At 54.1% G+C, this 24,638-nt stretch overlaps 1 protein-coding gene across 1 annotated transcript; it reads left to right on the top strand.

Moving 5' to 3' along the window:
* On the top strand, positions 1–24,083 carry PEDS1 (plasmanylethanolamine desaturase 1). Its single transcript, XM_059895787.1, has 6 exons — positions 1–182; positions 8,060–8,179; positions 16,980–17,071; positions 18,263–18,407; positions 19,965–20,177; positions 22,621–24,083. The coding sequence occupies exons 1-6, from the start codon at positions 59–61 to the stop codon at positions 22,740–22,742; spliced, it is 816 nt and encodes a 271-aa protein (XP_059751770.1). The 5' UTR covers positions 1–58; the 3' UTR covers positions 22,743–24,083.
* The last annotated feature ends 555 nt before the right edge of the window (positions 24,084–24,638 follow it).

Raw genomic sequence — 24,638 nt, forward strand, 5'->3', positions numbered from 1 at the left:
GCCGCCGCCGCCGCCGCCGCCGCCAGCAGAGCGCACCGGGCTGGCCGGGCGAGTGGCTATGGCGGGCGCTGAAGACGGGCCGGGCCAGCAGCCGGAGGTCGACGAGGACGAGGCGGCGTATTGCCGGCGCTGGGGCGCGCAACATGCCGGGGCCCGCGAGCTGGCCGCGCTCTACTCACCAGGTAGGACCTCCGGGCCCCCCTCCGGGCCTGCAGTCATCAGCCTGGGCTGCGGACAGCGACCCCGGGTCCCCTGTATCGGAACCCCAGCCTCCGGCCCCAATGCAGAACTCCATCCGCGGCTTCTAACTTGCAAATAGCTCCCATAAGTCCGGGGACCCCACGCCAGCGCCCCTTCCAAGCCCAAGGCAGAATCCCAGCCCCGGAGCTTTCTGGACAGCTCACATCACACAGCTAGGTCCGGATCCTAGCTCGGGGTACCTGCGGCTGCAAAGAGCGCCCCTAGTCTTAGGGACCCCCCACCCCAGGACCCTGTCCAAGCCGAAGGCAGCCCCTCAGCCACATGCACTGCCCCCTAAAAGTCACACCCTATCCCAGGTTCTCCAGATCCAAAATTCACACTTTAGGACCCCATCTGCACCCCAGCCAGGACCCTGGGCGCCCCAGCCAGGACCCTGAGGTAGTGACCTCAAATCTGGGCATGTCAGGCCCCCTGCTCTGGGAACCCCAACTCAGGGGCCCCCAGCTAGAGTGCCCTAGAGGCACTTCCTCCAAAGCCCCATCTTAAATTTATAGTTTCAGTCTACAGACCACCATTCCCCCACTGCATTAACTCTCATCCTATATTTTGGAATCCCCGGTGGTGAGGGCACTGCAAATCTTCCAATTTAAGCTCCTCTCATGTACAAGCCCCAATTCCAGCCGTTTCCTTCCCCCATGTAGATATATTAGCCCCCTCCATTGGGACTTGGGGGTCCCCAGACCGGACCACAGCTCAGAGACCCTTGCTCTGGTTCTGCGCCAGGACAAGGTCTCTGGTTTCTTCCTGCTGGGCCTACCATTTCTGCTCCAGCAAGCACCAGCCTCCACCCCCTTCTCTGACTTCCACTTGAGCCTCAAGAATCTCATTGCCAGGCCCCAGCAGGGCGAAGTGTCCCCAGGGGTTAAGGGAAGTGCCTTTGAGAACTCCAGAGTCAAGTGACTGGGAGGCCCCTCTGCCTGGGTGTTGCCATCACATCAAGCTTTGTTTGTCAAACATTCTGACATCTTTCCTTTTGCTAGGGAGCAACCACCATGCACAACCCTTGCCTGGGGTGGGCATGGGTCCACTACCGCCTTTGGCTTTTTTCCCTAACTGGCCTGGGTTTGCATACCATCTCTGCCATAACTATCTGTGTGACCTTGGGCCATTTGCTTTCTTGTTGAGTCCTGGATCACCAGAGGCCTTTCTGGACTTGCAATTCCATGTTCTGGGTGTGACTTTTTTCATACCTGACTTGGGCACCTGGCCCAGGATACCATGGTGTCTTCAGCCTGTTCCCCCAACACCCAGCTTGTGGACTTAAAACCTCCTGTGCTCCCTGAGGCAGGCTGGACTTGGCATCCTGACTCTTTTTCTTAGCTGTGTAACCTGGGCCAAGGCACTTTCCCTTTCTGAGCCTCAGTTTCCTCACCTCTAAAATGGATACAAGATAAAGTTTATCAGTTCCTTAGTGTCGCTGGGAGGAGGAAATGAGATTGTCTACCTTGGTGCAGTGCCTGTCTTACAGTAGGCAATCCCTATTATTAATCCAATAGTCTGACCCTCCCTGTGAGTCTTGGGGTAAGCTGCCTCACCCCTCTGCTTCTCAGACTCACCACCTGGGAATCAAGGGTAAGGATTCAAAGCCTGCCTCCTTTGGTGTCCAGCTGTGCCCACTCAAGTAAACCCTACCCACCTTCAACCAAATCATACCTGGGCATTCTGAGCCTCCTCAATGGACTGCCATCTCCTCATTCCACCATGATTGCATCTTTGCCCAATTCTGGTATCCCCAAGTGCCCCTCACTCTCTGAAGAGCAGCCACTGCAGGGATTTAAGGCTGCAGACAGTCTCCTGGTGCCCCAAGCCTGCAATCAGAGGCCTTATCTCGTCTTACCCTAGAGTTGGGGCAGGGCAGGGGGAGTGCCTGGAGAGGGGGAGTGAAGGAGGAAGAGACTAGCTTCTCCAAATTCCATAGACCTCCCTCTGCCTGCCTGTGTCCCTTGGCCTTGAGGAAGAACCTCAGTCTCTGGGCCTGACCTATAAGATAAGGGGCCAGGCTGAATACATATTAAGCACCCTCGTCCCAGGCCCTGTTCTAGGCTTTGGGGGCAAAGTGGTGAACAAAACAGGAAAAATGGAGCTGGCCTTTAGTAAACCCAGTAAATAAGGGAAATATCTTACTTGCCCAGTGGTGGCAAGTGCTGTGGAACAAACATATAGCAGAAAAGGGAGAAGTGAAATGTTGGGGACAGTGACATTTTAGAGAGGGGGCATTTAAGGCCTCACTGAGCAGGTGACATTTGAACAGAGACCAGAAGGGAGGGACTTCTGAAGATATTTGAGGAAGGATTGGTCCAGACCAGGGACACAGCAAGTGCAAAGGCCCTAAGGTGGGAGCAAGCCTGAAGTACTTGCAGGATACCAAAGAGGCCTGTGGGCTGGAACAGAGTGAGCCGGGGGGAGAGTAGGGAAAGTTTCTGGGTTCCAGGACTGAATTCTTGAGATTTGTGGGGCCAGTGATGGGTTGGCACCATGACAACTGGCAGCAATAATAAGGCAGTTAACAGAGTTGGCATTGATTGAGCACTGACTATGTGCTGGGCACTTCCCTTATGTGCTCTCATTTCATCCTCACTACGGTTGTCTCAGGGGCATCCTGGTATTAACTCCATTTTACAGGGGAGGAAACCGAGACTCCTGTAGCCTCCTCGTAGCCCACCCCCGACATGTGTTCTTCCTAACGCTTGTCGTGCCTGGGATTAGGCTTGCGTCTGTCCCCACCAGAGGAGAAGGTCAGCAAGGCCAGGGGCGGCATCTGTTTGGCTTGCCTGAAGTGCCTGCACCCTGTCCATCTTTAAGACTTTCCCTGGGGCTTAGCAAAGAGTGGTGACCTGCCCACGGTCACACAGACAGTTAGCCGGGCCAGAACGAGAACACTGGTCGGGGCGTTCTAGGTTCCGTGTTCCGAATCTTTGCTGTGGAAGTGAGCCAGCCCAAGTGGGTGTGCGGGAGGGGCACCAGTGTTCCAGGTCAGCAGAGCAGCATGCGTGCAGGGCTGGCGGCAGAGACAGTGGGCCTAGTGTCGGCCGAGAGCTGTGAGTCGTCTGATCAGGGCAGCCTCAGCCTGATCCCGTGGACCCTGAGTGTCTGGCCAAGGAGTGTCTGACCCAGGCACTCCCCTGGGTCCCGGGAGCCACAGAGGGTCCAGGTTTGGGGATTGCAGCACCACCCCACCCTCTGCCAGATGCCAGCGCTTGTGAAGGGTGGCTGGGCTTGGCAGGTCTACCCCAGTCTCACGGGCAAGCCTGGAGGCGAGGCAGGTGTCCAGCTTCCCGGCAGGTGCCAACTGACCTCTGACTGTGTGGGTCCCACTTCTCAGGTACCTAGGCTCCAGGGGTGGATCTTGGGGGGTCACCAGAACCCCTGTTCACCCACCCTGGCTAACTACGGATGCCCCTGCCCTGTGGGACACAGGGACTCTTAGCATGGGGTGGGGGAAGGTGGAGGGTGTCAGGAGCGCTGGGTGGGGGTCCTGGCCTGTAGTCCCAGAGCTGAGCCTGGATTCTGTCCACCAAGACAGGCCTCCCTGAGCCCCCTTCCCTGGCCAGGCCTGGTCCCTGGCACGCTCCTGGCCCAGCTTTCCCTCTGTCTCCCTCAATCAGTCTTGTTCTTTTTCCATTTCTTTGTCTCTCCTTCTCTCTGGCCATACTCATGTTCTCTTTGTCTCCTTATAATCACTCCCTGTCTCTGTCTCCTTCTTCTCTCTGTTTCTCATCGTTTTGTTTTTTTTTTAATTTTTTAATTTTATTTTATTTATTTATTTTTTATACAGCAGGTTCTTTTTAGTGATCTATTTTATACATATTAGTGTATATATGTCAATCCCAATCTCCCAATTCATCCCACCACCACCACCCCGCTGTTTCTCATCTTTCTGTGTCTCTGATTCCTGTTCTCTCCCACCTCTCTCTGTCTCTCTGCTTCTGTGTCTCTCTGGTCTCTCTACCTCCCGTCCCCCCACCTCCCTGAGGCCGAGGGTCTCCTAGTGGCCAAGGACCATCAGAAGTGCAGGTTCCAGGGCTTGTCTGACTGAAACCAGAAGAGTCGGACCTGATACCAAGCCTTTGGCTGTGGCCTGTCCCCAGGCAAGCAGGGATGGCCTCCCCTGCACCTCCCAGCCCTCCCAGCCCTCCACACACAAGCCCGGCCCCCTCCCCAGGCCAACAGGCAGTCACTGCTGTCACTCAGCCCAGATCGTGGACCCTGGCCAGGCCGGGGGCTGGCTCAGGGAAACAAGGCTCAGCACTCTGCCAGAGGTGGCCTGAGCCCTTCTGTCCGAGGAAAGTCCTTCCCCTCCCTGGGCCTCAGTCTGCGCATCTGTGAAGCGACACCGTTTAGACCACCTGACCGCGCAGTCCCTGCCAAGCTGACTGTCCATGCTGTGACTTCGGTGATTCTCGAGGGACTTTGGACAGCACACTTCATCTCTCCAGGCCTAGTTTCTCCTTCTGAAGGAGGGGGCAAATAGCCCCCAGCCCATGGCGTACGGCAGGCAAGGGCTTGTTGGGATCGTCCCTGACACTGTCCCTGGCATGTAATAGGTGCTCCATGAAGGCTGCTTATTATAATAGATGTATTTTTTATGGGTCATAGTTGAGGCACTTGTTCTGCAGAAGGATCCAGAGGCCAGAGAGAGAGTTTAGATGGGAAAATATTCAGATTTTGGGACATTCTTCGTGGCCAGGGGAGAGAGCTGGGCTATCTTTGGAATCAGGACAGCCCCGAATATCCAGGCTAACGAGCTCAGGATCCAAACCCTGTTTTCATTTTTACCCACTGAGCCTCAGTTTCCTCATCTAGGAAATTGGGATCACACAGTTCCTCCCTGGAGGGACTGAGACTTGAATGAGAGACTGAGAGACTATGCCTTGGGCTTGAAACCTCAGATGACTGCAGGGGCCTGGCCAGGACCGCCACCAAGGGAAGCCACCCAGTATGAGGCCGCAGGGAGGGGAGAGGACTGGGGTCAACCAGGAGCTCTTGCCCCATCTGATGGAGGCAGGCTTGGGCTGGCCAGAGCCCTGTGTTCTCAAAGGAAGTGGGAGAATAGGAATTTCGTGTGATTTTTTTTTTTTTTTTAAGTGTAGCTGATTTTTTCAAAACTAAGAGCAAAATATGACAGAGGGAGTGGGTCTGCAGCATCTCTGATGTGGGCTGCACCCTGTACCCCAGCCCATAATAGGCCTCAGTGGGTGTTAGCCATTGTTGTTGTTACTGTTACTTGATCACGTTGCTGTCCCTGCAGGCTGGGCGGCAGCAGATCGGTACTGAGGAATCACCTGTCCCTTACCACCACCCCTCCCGGCTTCCTGCTTCTGAGCCCCAGGTCCTGGCCACAAACAGGAGCCACAAAAGGGAAGGCCCTTCTGGGCCTGGTCATGGTGACCCCAGGTGGGGGCCCCTGGGGTGGCAGGGCCCCGTGGCCCAAGGGAAACAGCCCCTGACTGCGAAGTAGGCAGCAAGGGGCTTCTGCATCTGCTGCTGTGTGATGCTGTTGGGATTCTAGCCCTTTCTGGGCCTCGGGGTCCTCATCTGTGTGAGAGGGGCTGAGGGATGTGACCCTGGGCATGTCCTTTCCCACTCTGAGCCTTGGTCTTTCCACAGGGCAGCTGTTCGGATTCTGGCTCAGGGCGCAGTCTGCTGCTGTACAGCCTGGACAAGGCCCTTTCTCTCTCTGAGCCTGTTTCCCTGTCAGGAACAGTGGGACGCCTCCTACTTCCTTCCCACAGTGCTTCAGTGAGGGGTGCCCAGAGACAAAGCCTGGCAGTCTTTCTCTAGGATCGTGGTTGGGATCCACAATCCACAAGCGTTTATTAAGCAACAACTGTGTGCCAGGGCCCTGGTGAGCAAGCCAGGCATGGTCCTAGGCCTCCTGAGTTCACATTTAGGGAGGGGAAGACGGACGTTAGACAGGCAGTGACAGTCCCTCATGATATGGGTCCCATGTTGGGGGAGCCTGGGGGTTAAAGGAGGCATCATGGATGGCTTCCTGGAGGTGGAGGTTCCAGGTAGAGATATGTAAGAACAGATTTGTCCTTGGGGCCAGCTGCCTGAGAAAACAGTATTCCCAGGGGCTCTTTCACACGTTGTATCACCCATGGGGTCTTTTTATTTCCTTTTGCTTTACTAATCTTTTTTTTTTTTTTAATTTATTTATTTATTTATTTATTTATTTTTGGCTGTGTTGAGTCTTCGTTGCTGCACGCAGGCTTTCTCTAGTTGCGGCGAGCGGGGGCTACTCTTCATTGCGGTTCGCGGGGGCTACTCTTCATTGCGGTTCGCGGGCTACTCATTGCTGTGGCTTCTCTTTTTTTTTTAAATAAATGTATTTGTTTTATTTATTTATTTTTGGCTGCGTTGGGTCTTCGTTGCTGCACGCGGGCTTTCTCTAGTTGCGGCGAGCGAGGGCTACTCTTCATTGCGGTGCATGGGCTTCTCATTGCGGTGGATTCTCTTGCTGCAGAGCACGGGCTCTAGGCACGCAGGCTTTAGTAGTTGTGGCACACGGGCTCAGTAGTTGTGGCTCGCCGGCTTAGTTGCTCCGCGGCATGTGGGATCTTCCTGGACCAGGGATTGAACCTGTGTCCCCTGCATTGGCAGACGGATTCTTAACCCCCGCGCCACCAGGGAAGTCCTACATTCACAAGTTTTAAGTTCAAAAGGGAGTACGTGAAAAAGTCTCGACCGTATAGGTATTTTTCCCTTTTTTCACATAAATGGCTGTTTAGCACTTTGCTGTTTGCACTTACCAGTTTGTCCTGGATGTCCCTCTCCATAGCCACGTATTAACAGTCGCCCAGGCTTTCTTCCTGGCTACAGAGATGCCATAAACCAAATTAATTTGTCTGAGTGCCCCGGCAATGGACGCAAAGGTTATTTTCAAAGTTTCTATACCTTCAACAAAGCTGCAGTGAGGGAATCAGCTTGTCTGAGCTCATGTGCTATTAAAACAGGTGCCAGGATTTAAAGAGATGATTTCACACCCACATCCTGATTGCTGGCTTCTGTTGAGAATTGGAAGGTCTGGCCTCCCTGGGCCCACACTCCCCCTTGGCAGTAGTCAGCCAGTTAGTGGCTACTGCTTTAGAAAGGGCACATGTGCTGTGGTGTCCCCACCCAGCCCACCTCACTCCTTCAGATCACCTGCCTGGCCCCTGGAGTTTGAGACCCCTCATCGGCACTGCCTCTTCTCCCTGTGGCTGGAGCCCTAGAGGGGATAATCAAGGCCTTATTTCTCCTGAATTCCTGACTCATTGCCTGGAGCCCTGCTTGATGGAGGTTGGGCGGGGTGTGAACCTCCATGATTAAAAGCTGTTTGTAGCCTCTGCCTCCAAATAATTACCTACAGAAGGGGACAGGTGATGGGATGATGACAGTTAAAAAAAGAAGCTCATTAAAATTCCTTCACATGTCTCCAGAGAGAGCCCAAAGGGGCCCAGGAGACCAGTATTCTGGTCCTGTCTGCCAAAGAATCAGCATGTGCAAAGCCAGCTTCATGGGCATCAGACCTGTGCACAGGGGCCTGTGCTCAGAAGGGTCCCACCAGAAGAGCTTGGTTTAACACAGCCGGCCCTGAGTGTCTGACCTTCGGCAGGCCCTTCCCCTTCTCCAGGCCTCGGTGACATCATCTGTGAAATGGGCAGGCAGTCCCTGCGTTCAGCCTGTAGTCAGCACTGCAGACTCTCAGAACACAGTCAAAGAGCCCCCATGGGCCCGGCTCTGCCTGGCTTTGATCCTTGATCCCTCGGCCTTTGCCACCTGCCCTGCACTCACCTCTCGCCTCCTCTCCCTACAGGCAAGCGCTTCCAGGAGTGGTGCTGTGTGGTGCTGTGCTTCAGCCTCATCGCCCACAACACGGTCCACCTCCTGCTGCTGGCTCACTGGGAGCACACACCTCTCGTAATGCTGGGAGTCGGTGAGTGCCCGCAGCCCTGCTGCCTGCCTCGGTTTCCCCAGGGGCCAGGGACCTACCTAGTGTCTGCGCCACTCTGATGGCGACTTACACACGTGTGTGTGTGTGTGTGTGTGTGTGTGTGTGTGCGCTTGCGTGCACACAAATGGGGTACAGGCTGTGGGAACCCTGGTTCCCGTCTCAGTCAGTGGCACCTGTGTCCTTCCTGTCACTTGGGCCAAAAACCTGGGTGTCATCCTCAGTTCCTTTCTCTCACATTCCACTCCAAAGCATCAGCAAATGCTCTTGGCTGTCCTTTCGTGATGCATCCAGCATCCATTACTGTCCACCTCTACCATCACCTCCCTGGACTATGGCGAAGCCTCCTCCCTGGTCTCCCTGCCTCCACCTCTGCCCCCCACTGTCCATTCTCCACAGGCAGCTGGGAGGATCCCGTTGGATCCTCCGTGAGGTCACGCCACTAGCCTGTTGTCCCCTGTATGCTTAGGGAATTATTTATTTATTTATTTATGGCTGTGTTGGGTTTTCGTTTACTGTGCGAGGGCTTTCTCTAGTTGCGGCAAGTGGGGGCCACTCTTCATCGCAGTGCACGGGCCTCTCACTATCGCAGCCTCTCCCGTTGCGGAGCACAGGCTCCAGACGCGCAGCACAGGCTCCAGACACGCAGGCTCAGCAATTGTGGCTCACGGGCCTAGTCGCTCCGCGGCATGTGGGATCTTCCCAGACCAGGGCTCGAACCCGTGTCCCCTGCATTGGCAGGCAGATTCTCAACCAGTGCGCCACCAGGGAAGCCCCCCTGTATGCTTAGAATAAAACACCAACTCCTCAGCACGGCCTGGCCCCAGCCCCGCCTCACATCATTTCCTTCCTCTCCTCTGGCTCACCCTGCTGCCGCCACACTGGCCTCTCGCTGTGCCTCCACCAGGTGCTGTCAGGCACACCCCTAGCTCAGGGCCTTTGCACATGCTGTTCCTGTGCCTGGAACTCTCTTCCAGCAGGTACCTGCGTGGTTCCCTGCCTCGTCTAGGTCACCTCGGGGAGGCTCTCCCTCAACAATAGCAGCCCTGCCATACACCACCCCTCACCCCACTCTGTTATACAGTCTGTTTCTTTGTTTATTACTTATCTCCCCGACTCAAATATCAGCTCCCTGAGAGTAGGGATTTTTGTCTGTTTGCTGCTGTGTCCCCAGCCCCGAGCACAAAGCCTCACACAGTAGGTGCTCGGTAAATATTTATTGAATCAGTGAGTGAATGAATGAATGAGCTGCAGTGTATTAGTAACTGTTGAGTGTTTTCCATCGGTCAGTCCTCACCCATCCACAGCCTGGTGGGGGTGGAGGCTGCAGTTGTCATCATTTTCCAGACGAGGAGACCGAGCCTCAGAGAAGGGACCGGCCAGAGTCACACCTCAAAACGGAGAGCACGACATAGTTCTTAATTCACTGTCTCCACTCCCAGGTCCTGGAGTGACTCAGTTCCTTCCTCTCCGCACACCGCCCCTCCCCTCTTCCCTCTAATTCAGGTGCTCATCCCCTCCCCCACCCTGGGCTCCCAGGCTGACGGGGCAGCAACTGTGCCCTTGGTCCGCCTAGCCAGCCCCAAGTGTTCAGCTTCCACAGTCTCATTAAAAGCATTCTGGTCGCCTAAGCCAGTAGCGCTCAGGCCAGCTAATTGAGCCATCGGGGTCTGGGGTGGGGATAGGCATGTGCTGGGGGCGGACCAGCTGAAGGGGAAGGAGGTTAACCCACCTAGTGCCAGGGAGCCTGGGCCCCGCCCACAGGAGCCAGACATGTCCCCTCTGCCCAGGGGTGAGAAGGACCTGCACCTCCAGCCTCTCTGCCTTGGAGCAGCACATTCAAGGGCAGGGATGTAGACCGTGTGAGCCCCGACGCCCCATCTGGGGGTGGTCACGAGCAGGCCCCTACGGTCCTGGGTTCAAGTCCCAGCTCTGCCACTTCCTGGCTGTGTGGCCTTGAGCAAGTGTCAGTGCGCCTCTGAGCCTTGCCTTCCACGTCTGGAAAGTGAGACTGCTCACAGCCCCTGCCTCCTGGGGCCACTGTGAGGGCAAAATGCAGGTGTGCGTAACTGCTGAGAGGGCAGCAGCTGAGTAGAGGTGGGGAGGGGACACCGCCCGACATTCACTCCCCAGGGCTCAGACCTTCTGCCTCCACAGTCAGTTTAACAGTGGATATTTCCCAAGCCTACCGTGTGTAAGCCCCATGCTGGGCTCTTTTTTTTTAAGGAATTCCTTTATTTGTATTATTTATTTACTTTTAGCTGTGTTGGGTCTTCGTTTCTGTGCAAGGGCTTTCTCTAGTTGCGGCAAGCGGGGGCCACTCTTCGTCGCGGTGCGCGGGCCTCTCGCTATCGCGGCCTCTGTTGTTGCAGAGCACAGGCTCCAGACGCACAGGCTCAGTAGTTGTGGCTCACAGGCCTAGTTGCTCCGCGGCATGTGGGATCTTCCCAGAGCAGGGCTCAAACCCGAGTCCCCTGCATTGGCAAGCTGACGCTCAACCACTGCGCCACCAGGGAAGCCCCATGCTGGGCTCTTTTAACTCTTGGTGGCAACTGAGTGAGGAGGGTCTGATCACCGTGCTCTGAGAGGCCAGGTGACTTGCCCGTCGACCCTAACCCGGGCAGCAGCAGAGTCTGGGATTTCATATCCAGACCTGGCCGGGGACTGTGCAGCCTCCAGTTGGCACTAGGAGGAGAGGGTGTTCTAGGCAGTGGGCCCAGTCTGGGCAGAGGATCATTAGCACCAGAGCCCCAGGTGTATGTTGTGTGAACCGGGAGGGTGGGCATCCCAGGCAGGTCGCTGCCTCCCTGGTCGGTTGGGACCAGACCCAGGAGACTTCGCAGCACCTGCCTGTGATAGCAGCTCTTCCACCCCGCACCTTTGCCTCTAGGCTGATAAGGGCAGACAATCCCCTGATAGTGGTGTTTGCACAGCTCCTAATGGATTTAAGTAGCCGCCCTGATTTGTGTGTTGACATGCGGGAAGTAAGGGCACCGTGCCAGCCTACACAGCCCACCTGCTGCTGTCTCCCAAGAGGTTCTGGTGCCCCTGGCAGGCCCCAGAAACCAAGGGAGCCAGAAGCCCTGAAAAGGTGCCCAGTTAATAAATACAGATGATGCAATCCTGGGTAGCAAAGTCAAGATAAGGGAACTAGCAGGGAAGAGGAGAGGTAAGAGGTCAGGGAAGGCTCTCTGGAAAAGTGACATTTGCACAGAGACCTGAAGGAGGTGAGGGAGGGGAGGCAAACTGTTGTCCCTGGGGTGTTCCAGGCAGCGGGAACAGCAAGTGCTGCAAAGGCCTTGAGGCTGGGGTGAGCGCTGAGCATTTGGAGGATAGAGAGGAGGCCCGTGTGGCCTGAGAAAACTAACCAAAGGAAAAGTAGTTGGTGGCAGCTGAGAGACAGCTGGGGGCAGGTCCTGTAGGGCCTTGAAGGCCATGGTCTGGACTTGGGGTTTTATTCTACAGGCCGTGAGAAGCCACTGGCGATTTTCCCACAGGGAGCTGACATCATCTGATGCTGCAGGGAGGATGGATGGGAGCAGGGAGGGCCAGAGAGGAGGTGAAGGCGGTGGCCCAGAACCCTGTAGGGCAGTGGAGGTGGTGAAAAGTCGTCAGATTCTGGGTGAGCTGTGAAAGGTGAGCGCCAGAATGTGCTGTCAGGTTGGCTGTGGAGGTGAGGGGGGAGGGGTCAGTGGCCTGAAGTATGGAAGGGACCTTTAACAGCCAGGAAGAGGTTAGAGGACCTGCGTGAGGGGAGATGCTTGGGATGCCTGCCTGAGGGCCAAGGGAAGGTGTTGAGCAGGAAATTGGAAATCCGGAAATCTGGGTGTCCTGGGAGTAGAGATGGTGTTTGAAGCCCAGATGCTGGCAGAGGGCCCCGGGGTGGGGCGGAGGGACTGTGTGCGAGCAGAGAAGAGGCCCGAGGCCTCCAGTGCTTGGGATGGGGAGAGGAGGAAGAGCCAGCCAAGGGGGAGGAAAGAGAACTGGGCAGGCTTGCACAGGCCGAGAGGAGAATGTGTTTCCAGAAGACTCGGGGGTCAACTAGGAGCAGCCAGCCGAGCAGAGCAGCAAGATGGGGCAGCGAGGGGACCACCGGATTTGGCCACGTGGAGGTCATTAGTGACCTTGATGAGGACAGGGTGAATGAGTAATAAATGAGTGGCCCCGGGAGCCCCGAGCTATTTGCTGCACTTGGGGAAACTGGAGGGAAAGTGTGAGGGCTCGTGAGCTGGCGCCTGAAGGAGTGAGTAGGAGTTTCTGGCAGACAAATGGATGGGGGGAGCAGGGGGTTCCAGGCAGGGGGCACAGTGAATGCAAAGGTCAGCAGTCGCAGGGCCCCAGGTCATGGCCAGCCTCATAGGTCAGGTGCGAAGTCTCCATGGGATTTGAGCTGAAAGGTGGTAAAGACAGGCTTTGGCCCCAGGACTATAGGGACCAGCCTTCAGCAGTGTCTGCTTCTGTCTCAGCCCCTCTGTCTCCACACCAGGCCTTGAGGTGGGCAGAGCGCGAAGAAGTCCCAGCCGGGTGACCTGTGGGGAAATGGAGGTCCCAAGGGGCCCAGGGACTGGCTCAAGGTCACCTGGTGAGTCAGGGTAGCCTGGAGTGAATCATCATCTCCTATGCTGTCCCAGCGTCCTGCAGGCAGGGTGGTAACTAGGCCCAAGCTGCCCCCAGAGTGAGCCAGCCACCAGGCGCTGACACCAGCATTGGGACAAAGAAGCTTCTGTGTGCCCGCCTCCGCCACCCCTACCCCCATAAAGAGGACTTGGGCAGCAGGCCTGAAGGCCTGGAGTTGCTGCTCTAGAAACAGCCACCGCCCGTAGATCACAGAGCCGTTTCCTCCCTTAGGCCGGGGGAGGGCCCTGTCTCTCCAAAAATAATTCCTGACGTCTGCCTAAAGCCCACATCCCTCCCTGCTCAGCAGCCTGACAAGGCCAGGGGCTTGAGGCTCAGAGAGAGGAGTAATATTTAACTACTAACTGTAGCTACATTTGGGGAGCACTTACTATGTCCCAAGGACCTGCATTAGCCCACTGTTATTAACTGACTGTAGTTAAGTGAAGTAAGTACCATTAATATCCCCATTTCCAGGGCTTCCCCGATGGCACAGTGGTTGAGAATCCGCCTGCCAATGCAGGGGACACGGGTTCGGGCCCTGGTCTAGGAAGATCCCACATGCCGCGGAGCAACTAAGCTCGTGTGCCACAACTACTGAGCCTGCGCTCTAGAGCCCGTGAGCCACAACTACTGAGCCCGCGTGCCGCAACTACTGAAGCCCACGCGCCTAGAGCCCGTGCTCCACAATGAGAGAAGCCACTGCAATGCGAAGCCCGCGCACCGCAACGAAGAGTAGCCCCCGCTCGCCGCAACTAGAGAAAGCCCGCGCGCAGCAACGAAGACCCAACACAGCCAAAAATAAATAAGTAAATAAATAAAATTAAAAAAAAAAAAAAAATCCCCATTTCCCAGACGTGCACGTGAAGGCTCAGCATCATCATGAATGGCCCTCGCCTTGGTCTCTGGCCACTCGCCAGCAGCCCTGACCGCCTCAGGGCAACCCTCACCCTTCAGGTCTCCTTTCCTCCTCTGGCACCTTTCCTCCTCTGGCACGTGGGATGTGGTGGGGCCTATCACAATGGACGTGCCGTGAGATAATACACGTTTTTTTAAATGGACTTTATTTTTTAGGACACCTTTAGATTTACAGAAGATGAGCAGATAGTACAGCGAGTTCCCATATACGCCCTGCCCCCAATTTCCCTTATTATTAACATCTTATATTAGTATCATATGTTTGTTACAATTAATACACCAATATGGATACATTATTATGAACTGAAGTCCATAGTTTATTCAGATGTCCTTAGTTTTTAGCTAATGTCCTTTTTCTGTTCCAGGATCCCATGCAGGATTCCACATCACATTTAGTTGTCACGTCCCTTGAGGCTACTTAGCTGTGACAGTTTCTCAGGTTTTCCCTGTTTTCAGTGATCTGAACAGTTTGGAGGAGTGCTCGTATTTTGTAGGATGCCCATCTGCTGGAATTTGTCTGGTGTTTTTCTTAGTGGGTTATGTGTCTTGGGGAGGAAGCGCTCAGAGGTCAAGTGCCATTTTCATCACATCTAGCAAGGGTATGTACTATCAGCATGACTTATCACCATGATGTTGACCTTGACCACCTGGCCCAAGTGGTATTTGTCAGGTTTCTCCACTGTAAAGTTACTCTCTTCCCCCCGCCACCTTCTATCCTGTATGCCCCTTGGAGAGAAGTCACTGTGTACAGCCCATATTTAATCTGTGGGGAGTTAAGCACCCCAATGTTAATCATGATCACAAAACGTTGTTTTTCTAATATTGTTTTTATTATCACTGTTATCATCTGTAAGGATTAAATGCTTAGGACGATTAAGGAGATAAGATGTATAACCAGCTTAGGACTGGCCTTGGTACAGTTTAGGGATTAAGAGAGATAAAACGTTTAAGGTTCTGGCACAGAGCCTGGTAACTATAAGTGCTCAATAAATGTCAAGTAAAAATAAATAAGTAAATAAATGAATGGGGCTTCCCTGGTGGCGCAGTGGTTGAGAGTCTGCCTGCCAATGCAGGGGACGCGGGTTCAAGCCCTGGTCTGGGAAGATCCCACATGCCGCGGAGCGGCTGGGCCAGTGAGCCACAGCTGCTGAGCCTGCGCGTCTGGAGCCCGTGCTCCGCAACAAGAGAGGCCGCGACAGTGGGGGGCCTGCGCACCGCGATGAAGAGTGGCCCCCACTTGCCACAACTAGAGAAAGCCCTCGCACAGAAACGAAGACCCAACACAGCTAAAAATAAATAAATAAATTTAAAAAAAAAATTTAAGCTTAAAAAAAATAAATAAATAAATAAATGAATGAATGGATGGATAGATAGATAGATAGCTGACGTCTTTATCCTAAGAAGATGAGGGCATATATCTTCACACAGGCTTGTGAATGCATGTTCACAGGAGCCTGAGTCATACCAGCCCCAACCTGGGAACAACCTAGTCGTCCAACAGCAAAATGGATAAATGTACTGTGGTACATCCAGATGGTTAAATACTACTCAGCAATAAAAAGGATGAACTCCTGATACACACAACCACATGGATGACTCTAGAAGCATTATGCTAGTGAAGGAAGCTAGACCCAAAAAAGCACATACCGTAAGAATCAATTTGTATAAAGTTCTAGAATTGGCCAAACCAAAGTATAATTATGGGAAGCAGATCGGTGGTTGCATGGAACAGGGGTGGGGAGGCAGTAGGGGGACTGCTGGGGGGCTGCGTTCTCCTGAAGGCAGCATTTAGGGGCAGGATTAGTCCAAGCTGTTGGGACAGGGGCTCAGGAGGCACCTTAGCTGACCCTTCGCTGTGCAAGTGAAGATGCTGAGGCCCAGAGGGGGCAAAGGGCTTGCCCAGGGTCACACAGCAATATGGTAGCAAGAGATGAGGCCCCCGACCCTTGATCTAGCGCCCCCTTAGCTCTTGGCCACAGTGCCTCTAGTCCCTCCTGGTAGACGCAAGGCAGTGTGTACACAGCATCCTGTGTAGTTTGCAGTAGGAGCTCTGTTAATGCCCCTGGACCTATTGAGGTACAGTTTAAGGGCATGAAAGCATGCTGGTTTTGGAGGCTGGTAGACTCACCTCTTCCCATCCCATGGCTGCCACTTCCAAGCCATGGGGCCAGGGGTGATGCTTCAACCTCCCTGAGCCCCTTTCCTCATCAGAGAAGTGGGGAAAATAAATGAGGCTGTCACCTCAGATGGTGACAAGTGCTGTGAAAGAAGTAAAGCAGGGAGATGTGACCAAGAACACCTGCCTGGGAGGAGGGCTTCGCCAGGGGGTTGGTGATGTTTGCTCTGAGCTAGAAGGCTGAAGAGGAGCCAGCCACTTGGGGATCTTCAGGGAGAGGGTGAGGTGCCAGGTAGAGGAACAGCAAGTGCAAACGCCCGAGGCTTCCCCAGATTCCCCAACCCCTTCCCCAGCCCAGGTCCACCCTCCCAGCACTGTCACTAAGGAGCATGACTCCCCAGCCCTGGGCGGGGCCTTGTGTGCACTGGCCTTCGAGCCCTGCCAAGCCCTCCCCTCTCCCCAGCCCAGCCACCCATGCAGTGTCACCCCTTCCCCGCCCTGTCCTTTGGCTTCTGCATGCCAGGAGGTGCTGTATGGCTCCACCTGGCGGCCCACTTGTCACCAGGAACTTGCAATGTATGCAGCTGTATCTCCCCTGCCCCCTGCCATCCCTCCTATGTTTGGCATATGTGGGGTGGGTGCTCCAGGGCCTCTGGAAAGCCTTCATTCACAGCCACCCCTAACTCGGTCCCAGGCACCAGAGCTGCACGTCCACGGTGACCCACACACTCACTCTTGCTCCCTCGCTCATGAGCAGAGTGGGCTTCCCTACATGGGGCGTTTGGGGGTCAGAGAGAAAGGGACAGTTGGCTCCTAATAGGGAAAGGTTGGGCTGATCTGAGCATGCCCGGTTTACTCTCTCCAGACTCACCGAGCAAATGAGGCCCCACATTTCCCTGGGGAAGAGCAAGTAAAGGGACAGACTAAGGCCAGGAATGTTATTCCTGAGACTCCATTCACAGGGGACAAAGTGTCCCAAGTAGAGAAGGGACACCTTCTGCCCCAACAAATGAGTGAATGAGCGAGCAAGCAAGCAGGCGAGTGACTTCCTGATTTGGGGTGGGGAGTGGGCAGGGGTATCCCTCTTGTCCACCGCCCCCCCACCCCCACCCCGGCTCATGCTCCTCTTGTCCACAGTTGCAGGGGCTCTCATTGCTGACTTCTTGTCTGGCCTGGTACACTGGGGAGCCGACACCTGGGGCTCCGTGGAGCTGCCCATCGTGGGGAAGGTATGTTGACCCAGCCCCGAAGCCCAGCCCATCTCCTCCAGGAGGAGGTCGGGCTGTCTGACCTTGGGTGAGTCCCCTTCCCTCTCTGAGCCTGTTTCCCTATCTGAAAGATGGGAAGTGTGGTTCCAGCCTGACCCCCATGCCCCTCCTCCAAGACTAGAACAAGAATCCCCTGGGATTTTCTGGAAGCATCAGGTGTGGGACAGAGAGCTTTGATACGTGGCCACCTCACCGGAACCCCTTGAATTTGGGGACCACGCCACATCTTATTCTCCTTTGCCTGCCCTACTACACCTCACTGTTTTCGTTGAACTTTATCTTGAGTCAGTCAGACTTTTTTGATTGTGGTAGAAAATCTGGTACAAACTTAACCAAAGAAAGGTACTGATTCGTGTAATGAAAATTTTAGGAGTAGAGCCAAATTAGGGCATGACTGGGTCCAGTGGGACAGACAGACCATATTCTTTGGACTCAGTCCCTCTCCATGTCTGTCTCTGCTGGCTCCACTCTCATGTAGGCTTTCCCCCGTAAGGTGGCCAGGATGGCTCACAGCTGCCTAGACTTCCATCCTCCCAGCTCAGGGCCCCCAGTAGAAGAACTCCCCTTCCCCATAGTTTCGGCCAGAGTCCCATGGCTCATTCCCATTGGCCCAGCTTGGATCACACACCCATCCTTCATCCAGTCACGGTGGCCAGAGGGATGGGGTGCTCTGATTGGCCAGGCCAGGGTCCCGTGCTCACTCTTAAGTAGGTGGAATCAGCCCATTGGAACAGCTGGTACTAAAAGAAGAAGGGGAGGCTGTTACCAGAAGGAGGGGCCTGGACGTTGGAAAGAAAGAAAGGGTCCTGCCTGTCACTGGGAGGGGCCTCCTCAATTGTCTTAGGGTAGGAAAGGAGGGTGGAGATTGTCTCCAAACCCCCCCAGAGCCCAGGTCAGGAGACTGAGGCCCACAGCGGGGCAGTACCAGCCCAAGGTCCCCACCAGGTCATTTCGACCCATCTTGGGCTAAAGCTGTTAGACCCAGACCCTGAAGGCTGGGTGGGATCTGTAGCAGTGGCGTGGTGGGACAGCATCTCAAAGGCAAGGAGGTGAGCCCGCGCGGAGTGTGTGCAGGAGGTCGGGGAGAGTGGCCGACCACCACAGGCTGACTGGTCGGATGGATCCCCTCTCCCGCCCCCCTACCCCACCCAGGCTTTCATCCGGCCATTCCGGGAGCATCACATAGACCCGACAGCCATTACGCGGCACGACTTCATCGAGACCAACGGGGACAACTGCCTAGTGACGCTGCTACCGCTGTTAAACATGGCCTACAAGTTCCACACCCAGAGCCCAGGTAAGAGTGCCCCCTGGTGGGCCTCCAGGGAGCCATCGGGGACAGGCACACACGCACCCCTCCCGTGAGCCTCCTGTAGCTTGTGTGTGTGTTTGGCCCCTCACAGTGTTGGGAAAATTTTTAGTTAGTTTCCCTCATGTAAAATTGGGATATTTGACATAAAGATCTGTGTTTCCAGCTTCTCTTGAACAATCCGATCTGGCCACCCTGGGTCTTTGTTCCCACTTGGCTGTACTGGGCTGGAGCTGAGCTGCAGGGGCCCCTCCCTTAGACAGAGATGCACGCTCTCCACTTTGCCACAGTCCCCACTACTCCCTGCTGTCCAATGCCTGGCCTGCCTTGCTCATCTGAATTACCTCCCTGGCCCTGAGGGCTTCTGGTTTTGCTGCCTGGGCTTAGTGGAAAGAGTATATGTAGCCTGCCAACCCAGTCCTGAGTTCAGACCTCTGCCCTGCCTATCTGGGGGAGGAAACTTGTGCCAAAGCAAGTCACTTCACCTCTCTGAACCTCAGCGACCTCGTCTGTCAGGTGGGGGATGAGTCCTTCCCCTGTGCCAGATCCTGTTCTAACAGTTTGACACGGTGCTTATCTTTAGAGCAGCCCCGCTGCGGGGAGATGTGATGAATGTCTGTGGTGTTGGGGGTGCTGCCCCGCCCACCTCCTCTTCCCCAGTTGGGGCACCCGTCCCCCAGCTGCTGTGAGCATCCAGCTGCCCCTTCTGAGAACTGCCAGGGCAGGTCCCGCCTCTTCCCTTGGGATAAGCCTGAAGCCAGTGACAAAAAAAAAAAAAGCCGGCAAAAGCCAGCCCCCTGGCCTCTGAGCGGTACCAACTCTATGGAGTCATTAACATTTCAGACCCCCCCACCCCACCCCACCAGGATCAGGCTGAGACAAGACTCCCCCCACCCCATCTTTGCTTAACTCTTCCCCTGCCCTGTCCTGCTTTCCTCACTCCCTCAGATGTTTTTCCAGAAGAGAGGATTTCCTACCCCACCCCCACCCCCACCCCCCAGTCAGATAACTCATGTGCACATGAATCCTTGTCTCAGGCTCTGCTTCTATGGAATCTGGACAAAGACTTATTTCGTTGTTGAGGAGCTTGAGACTCAAAGAGGTAGAGTCATTGACCCAAGTTCATACAGTTAAGAAATGTCAGAGCAGGGGGGAATTCCGTGGTGGTCCAGGGGTTAGGACTCGGCGCTCTCACTGCCGAGGGCCCAGGTTCAATCCCTGGTCGGGGAACTGAGATCCCACAAGCCACGCGGCGTGGCTGAAAAAGAAAAAGAAATGTCAAAGTAGGGATCTGCACCCAGCTCTGCCTCATTCCAGAGCCCACATTCTTAACTATTACCTATGCTTATTCCATTCTGCCCACTGAGCAGAAGGGGAGACTGAGGTCCAGAGGGGAGTCTGAGCTTGCCCGAGTCCAGTTGGGAGGTTGGAAAGAGGCCTGGGTGCTATCCTGGGAAGGGAGCTGGGCCAGGCTGGCAGTGGGCCCCCACCCTGTGGACAGCTGTATGGGGCCTATGGTCACCCCCCCCTCTACCCACGCTGCAGAAGTCCTGGAGCAGCTGTACCCCTGGGAATGCTTCGTCTTCTGCCTGATCATCTTCGGTACCTTCACCAACCAGATCCACAAGTGGTCACACACGTACTTTGGGCTGCCGCGCTGGGTCGTCCTCCTGCAGGACTGGCATGTCATCCTGCCTCGTAAACACCATCGCATCCACCACGTCTCACCCCACGAGACCTACTTCTGCATCACCACAGGTGCGGCTATAGGGTAGCGTGGAATGGGCTGCCCCCACTCTGACTGCAGCTCCATCCTTAGGATCAAGGGGCACAGGTCACAGTGGGAGGTGGTGCAGTCCTGCAGGAACATTCTCTCAGAACACACATTTCTTGAGCATCTACTACATGCCAGGCACTCTTCTAGGTGCCAAGGACACACACACACACATACCCCCTTCATGGAGTTGTGATTCCAACCACCCATCCATCCAGCAGATATTTATTGAGCACCTACTATGTGCCATATAGCACTGAACAAAACAGGCAAAAATCCCTACCTTTATAGCATTCACATTCTAAGAGGGGACATTCCAGGCACTAAATAACAAGTACTATATCTGATTGTCCTAACTGCTATGGAGGAAAATAATGCAGAGGGTAGGAGAGGGAAATGGGGAGCTTCACCCTTTAAATAGGGTGATCAGGGAAGGCCTCACTGAGAAGGTGACATTTGAACTGAGGGAGAGAATCATGCAGATCTGGAGGAAGAGCTCTCCAGGCAGCAGGAGCAGTAGGTGAAGGGCCTTGAGGCAGGAACCACATGCCTGGTTTGTTTGAGGAGCAGCAAGGAGGCTAGTGTGGCTGCAGTGAGAGGTGTGAGGGGTAGAAGGGTCGGAGAGATGGCAGAGTCCAGGTGTGAGAAATGCTGTGAGGGCAAACAAAGCAGGATGAAGGGCAGAGAGTCATGGGGGAAGGGGGCGTAGCTGTTTATTAAGGAGATCGGAAATCTGGAAAAAGTGGGGGGGTTCCCTGCAGATAAATAGGGACAGATCAGTCCAGGCAGAGGGAACAGCAAGTACACAAAGGCCCTGCGGCAGGAACAGGTGACCCAGGAGTAGTAAGGAGGCCCACATGCTGTTGGTAGTTAATGGGCCAGTGCCAAAGACGTGGGATGAGGTGAGGCGACCAGGTTTTCCAGGGCCAGCTGGGTATCTTTTTAAGGTTAAGTATACCACATGTGCTGTTAAGTCAGACCAACTTGGGTTCAGCCTTCAGCTCCTCCATATGTGACTTACGGAGGCTCACAAGCCTCCCTGGGTTATCGTTTTTCTCATTCACAAGATGGGGCTACAGCCACCTCCTTCACATAACACCTCCCAGGGCTGGGGTGTGAGTGGTAAGGTGGCAGATGCAAAGTGCTTGGCACATAGTAGGTACTCAGTAAGCTACAGCTACTGGTTTGGGGGCAGGGGTTGGGATGTTTGGTTTGGTTTTGGGGAGGTTGTTTTGTTTTTGTTTCTTGGGGTTTTTTGCCTTTCTGGAAGCAGAACTGAGAGCCACAAAAAAACATTTTTTGTACACCCTAAAGTCATGCTTTCTAGGCGCAGTTGGAGGGGTTAGAATTTAGGCTGTTGTGGAGATCATTTAACTGCTCAACCAGAACTGGTATCAATCTTGGCTTGGCCATAAACTAATTGGGAAACTCCCCTCCAAGGCTCAGTCTTTTTTTTTTTTTTTTAAATCAATTAATTAATTAATTAATTTTATTTTTGGCCACGTTGGGTCTTCATTGCTTCATGTGGGCTTTCTCTAGTTGCGGGCAAGCGGGGTTTACTCTTCGTTGTGGTGCGCAGGCTTCTCTTGTTGCGGAGCACAGGCTGTAGGTGCGCAGGCTTCAGTAGTTGTGGCTCGTGGGCTCTAGAGTGCAGGCTCAGTAGTTGTGGCGCACAGGCTTAGTTGCTCCACGGCATGTTCATCTTCCCAGACCAGGGCTCGAACCTGTGTCCCCTGCATTGGCAGGCGGATTCCTAACCACTGCGCCACTAGGGAAGTCCCCAAGACTCAGTCTTCTCATGTGGAAAGTGGGACTAATAATAGTATCTACTTCAAGGCTCAGGTGGTAGACTGTAATACGGATTAAATAAGATTATGAGCACTGTTCATTGAGCACCTACCATATGCCAGGCATCATCCTAGGCAGTGGGATCAACAGTGAAACAACATGGAGTTCTACTGTTCAGAGCTGACATTCTAGTTGGGAGTTGGGGATAAAAACCAACACAAAACAGGGAGGTGACGAATTAATGAGAATGGTTACAGGTTATCATAAAAGCTGTAAAGAAATAAGAAAGGGTGACGTGACAGGCCTGGAGCACTGCTAAGCGGTAGTCAGGGAAGGCTTCCTGGAAGAGGTAGCATTAGAGCCAAATGATAAGAAACACTGCCTCCATGCCTGGCATATAGTAAGCACTCAATAAGAAGGTGAATGAGGGGATGAAGGCATGTCTGAGCAGCCCCTAAACCCATTGGTGGGAAGCCCCTGTCCCAAGATTCCTTGGTCAGTCCTTGTCCCCTGCCCCCTGCAGACTTACTCTCAGTTCCTCCCCTGCCCGAGGCAGGGCCAGCTCTCTCTCTGCGTCCTCTCACTGCTGCTCTCCCATTCAACCCCTCCGCACACCCCCCTGCCCTGTTTCCACTGCAGGCTGGCTCAACTACCCTCTCGAGAAGATGGGCTTCTGGAGACGCCTAGAGGACATTATCCAGGGCCTGACAGGCGAGAAGCCTCGGGCAGACGACATGAAATGGGCACAGAAGATCAAATAACTCCTCCGGGCCACCACCTCGTTGCCAACCTTACCCAGCTCCCCCAAACCGAAGCCATCTGCCAAATTCCAGCCTCCTTGCGCTGGCCCCTCCAGGTGGAGAGGACACCTCCTGGGCTGGGCCCGGGCAGCCCCAGCCCACCCCTTGTGACACAGAATACTTGAGCCACTGATTTTTTTCATTTCCTTTCCTTGACCCCTCCCCAGCCACCTGAGCTGCTCTGTCTGCCAAACCTGACTCTGCAAAAAAAAAAAAAAAAAAAAAAAGAGCCCCGCCCTGCCAGCCATTCCTTGGATTGAGGAGAAGTTCACCAACTCCCCACACTCCCACCACCCCTTGCCCCACTGGGCAGCCCTTCAGCGTGGCTGGTATTGGGGCACTGAGTGATCTTGTCTGTTCCTCTTTGCACTCAGTGGTCTAGGAGCCCCCAGGCACACCTAATTGTCCCTGGAGCATTACCCTGCCATGGACCTGCAGACTGACCCCCAAGGCCTGGGTGGATAGACAGCCCCAGTCACCACCTTCAGCCTAGCTTGTCCACCCAAGGATGGCAAAGTGCAGCAAGGGTCTGGGGGCAGCTGGCCAGATGAGGCTGGAATTTCCTGATCAAGTCTGGACCCCCCTTCTTCCCCACCCCTCCCCCATGTGATTCCAGCCAGAGCTGATGTTTCTAATCGGAGGATGTCTTCGAAGGGCACAGCCCCTGCAAAGGGTCTTGGTCATTTGGAAGGGGACACAGTGTCCCCTCTGACCGGGGGTATGTCAGAGAAGGGAGAGTGGGGCTTTTTAGTTTCGGTTATTTTTTTTTTTAACGGTGCTTGCTTGTTTAATGTAAATAATAGAAAGCCTTAATATCTTTTCTGTAACACGGAGTAATATTTTAATGTCATGTTTTGGATGTATATAATATATTTATAACAAAGCAGCAAGAGTCTACTTAACCTCGGCTGCCTCGTGTTTCCTGGTTGGCTGGGGGAAGGGAAGTAAGGAGCCTGGAGGGCGAGGCCCCACCCCTACCCTATTCCCAGCTTCCCTCGCAACGCTGGGCTAAGGATGAGGGCTTTGTCATCTAAGACAGTGAATCAATGTTGACATCTGCTCCAAACACTTTTGGAAGGGACCCGTGATTTGGTGAGGAATGGTCTTCATGCAGGAAATCATGGTGATAAGTAACAAAGGCTGATCCCTATTGGTGAATTCCTTTGGCAAATGTTTATTGGCACCTAATATGTGCCAGGCTCTGGCCTGGACACCGGGGCATGGAAGTGAACAAACAAACAAGGACTTACCCTGATGGAGCTGACTTCCTGGGGAGAGAGACAATAAACTTAAATAAATGCACGTGGACATTCAGATGGTGATTTGTAAAGAAAATCAGACATCTTGGGATTACATCAGAAAGGTAGGGTGAGGCTGCTTTGGCAGGGTGGTCAGGGAGGGCCTCTCTGAGGAGGTGACATTTGAGCTGAGACCTGGAGGAGGAGATAGAACTAACTGGGGAAAGAACTGGAGGGAAAGCCTTCCTGGCTGGACAAGTGCACAGGCCCTGAGGCAGGAACAAACCTGGGGTTTTTAAGAGAGTGTGGCTGGATGGGAGTGAACAAGGGGAAAGTGGAAGATGAGGTTTGAAAAATAGGAACTAGTTGTATGGAACCTCACAGACAGGCAAGTCAGGAGACGACATTTTAAACAAGTATCTTGTTCATTTATTCACTGAACAAATATGAGGTATTTCCTATGTGCCAGGCACTGGGATTCAGTAGTGAACACAACAGATTTACAATCAATATCTAGTCTGGGCTAGATAGTTTCTATAATATTAACCAGGAAAAACAAAAACTTGTTGGGGACAGAGAAATGATAAAAGACTCTTTAGAGCAGTCACAGATAAAGTTT

The sequence above is a fragment of the Balaenoptera ricei genome, chromosome 15 (assembly GCF_028023285.1).
Source record: "Balaenoptera ricei isolate mBalRic1 chromosome 15, mBalRic1.hap2, whole genome shotgun sequence".
NCBI lineage: Eukaryota > Metazoa > Chordata > Mammalia > Artiodactyla > Balaenopteridae > Balaenoptera > Balaenoptera ricei.

Excerpts from the sequence above, each read along its gene's own strand:
- PEDS1 (XM_059895787.1), top strand. The coding sequence starts at position 59 with ATGGCGGGCGCTGAAGACGGGCCGGGCCAGCAGCCGGAGGTCGACGAG. Across the intron at positions 183-8,059 it reads GGCCGCGCTCTACTCACCAG|GCAAGCGCTTCCAGGAGTGG; the intron begins GTAGGACCTCCG and ends CTCTCCCTACAG. Across the intron at positions 18,408-19,964 it reads GTTCCACACCCAGAGCCCAG|AAGTCCTGGAGCAGCTGTAC; the intron begins GTAAGAGTGCCC and ends CCCACGCTGCAG.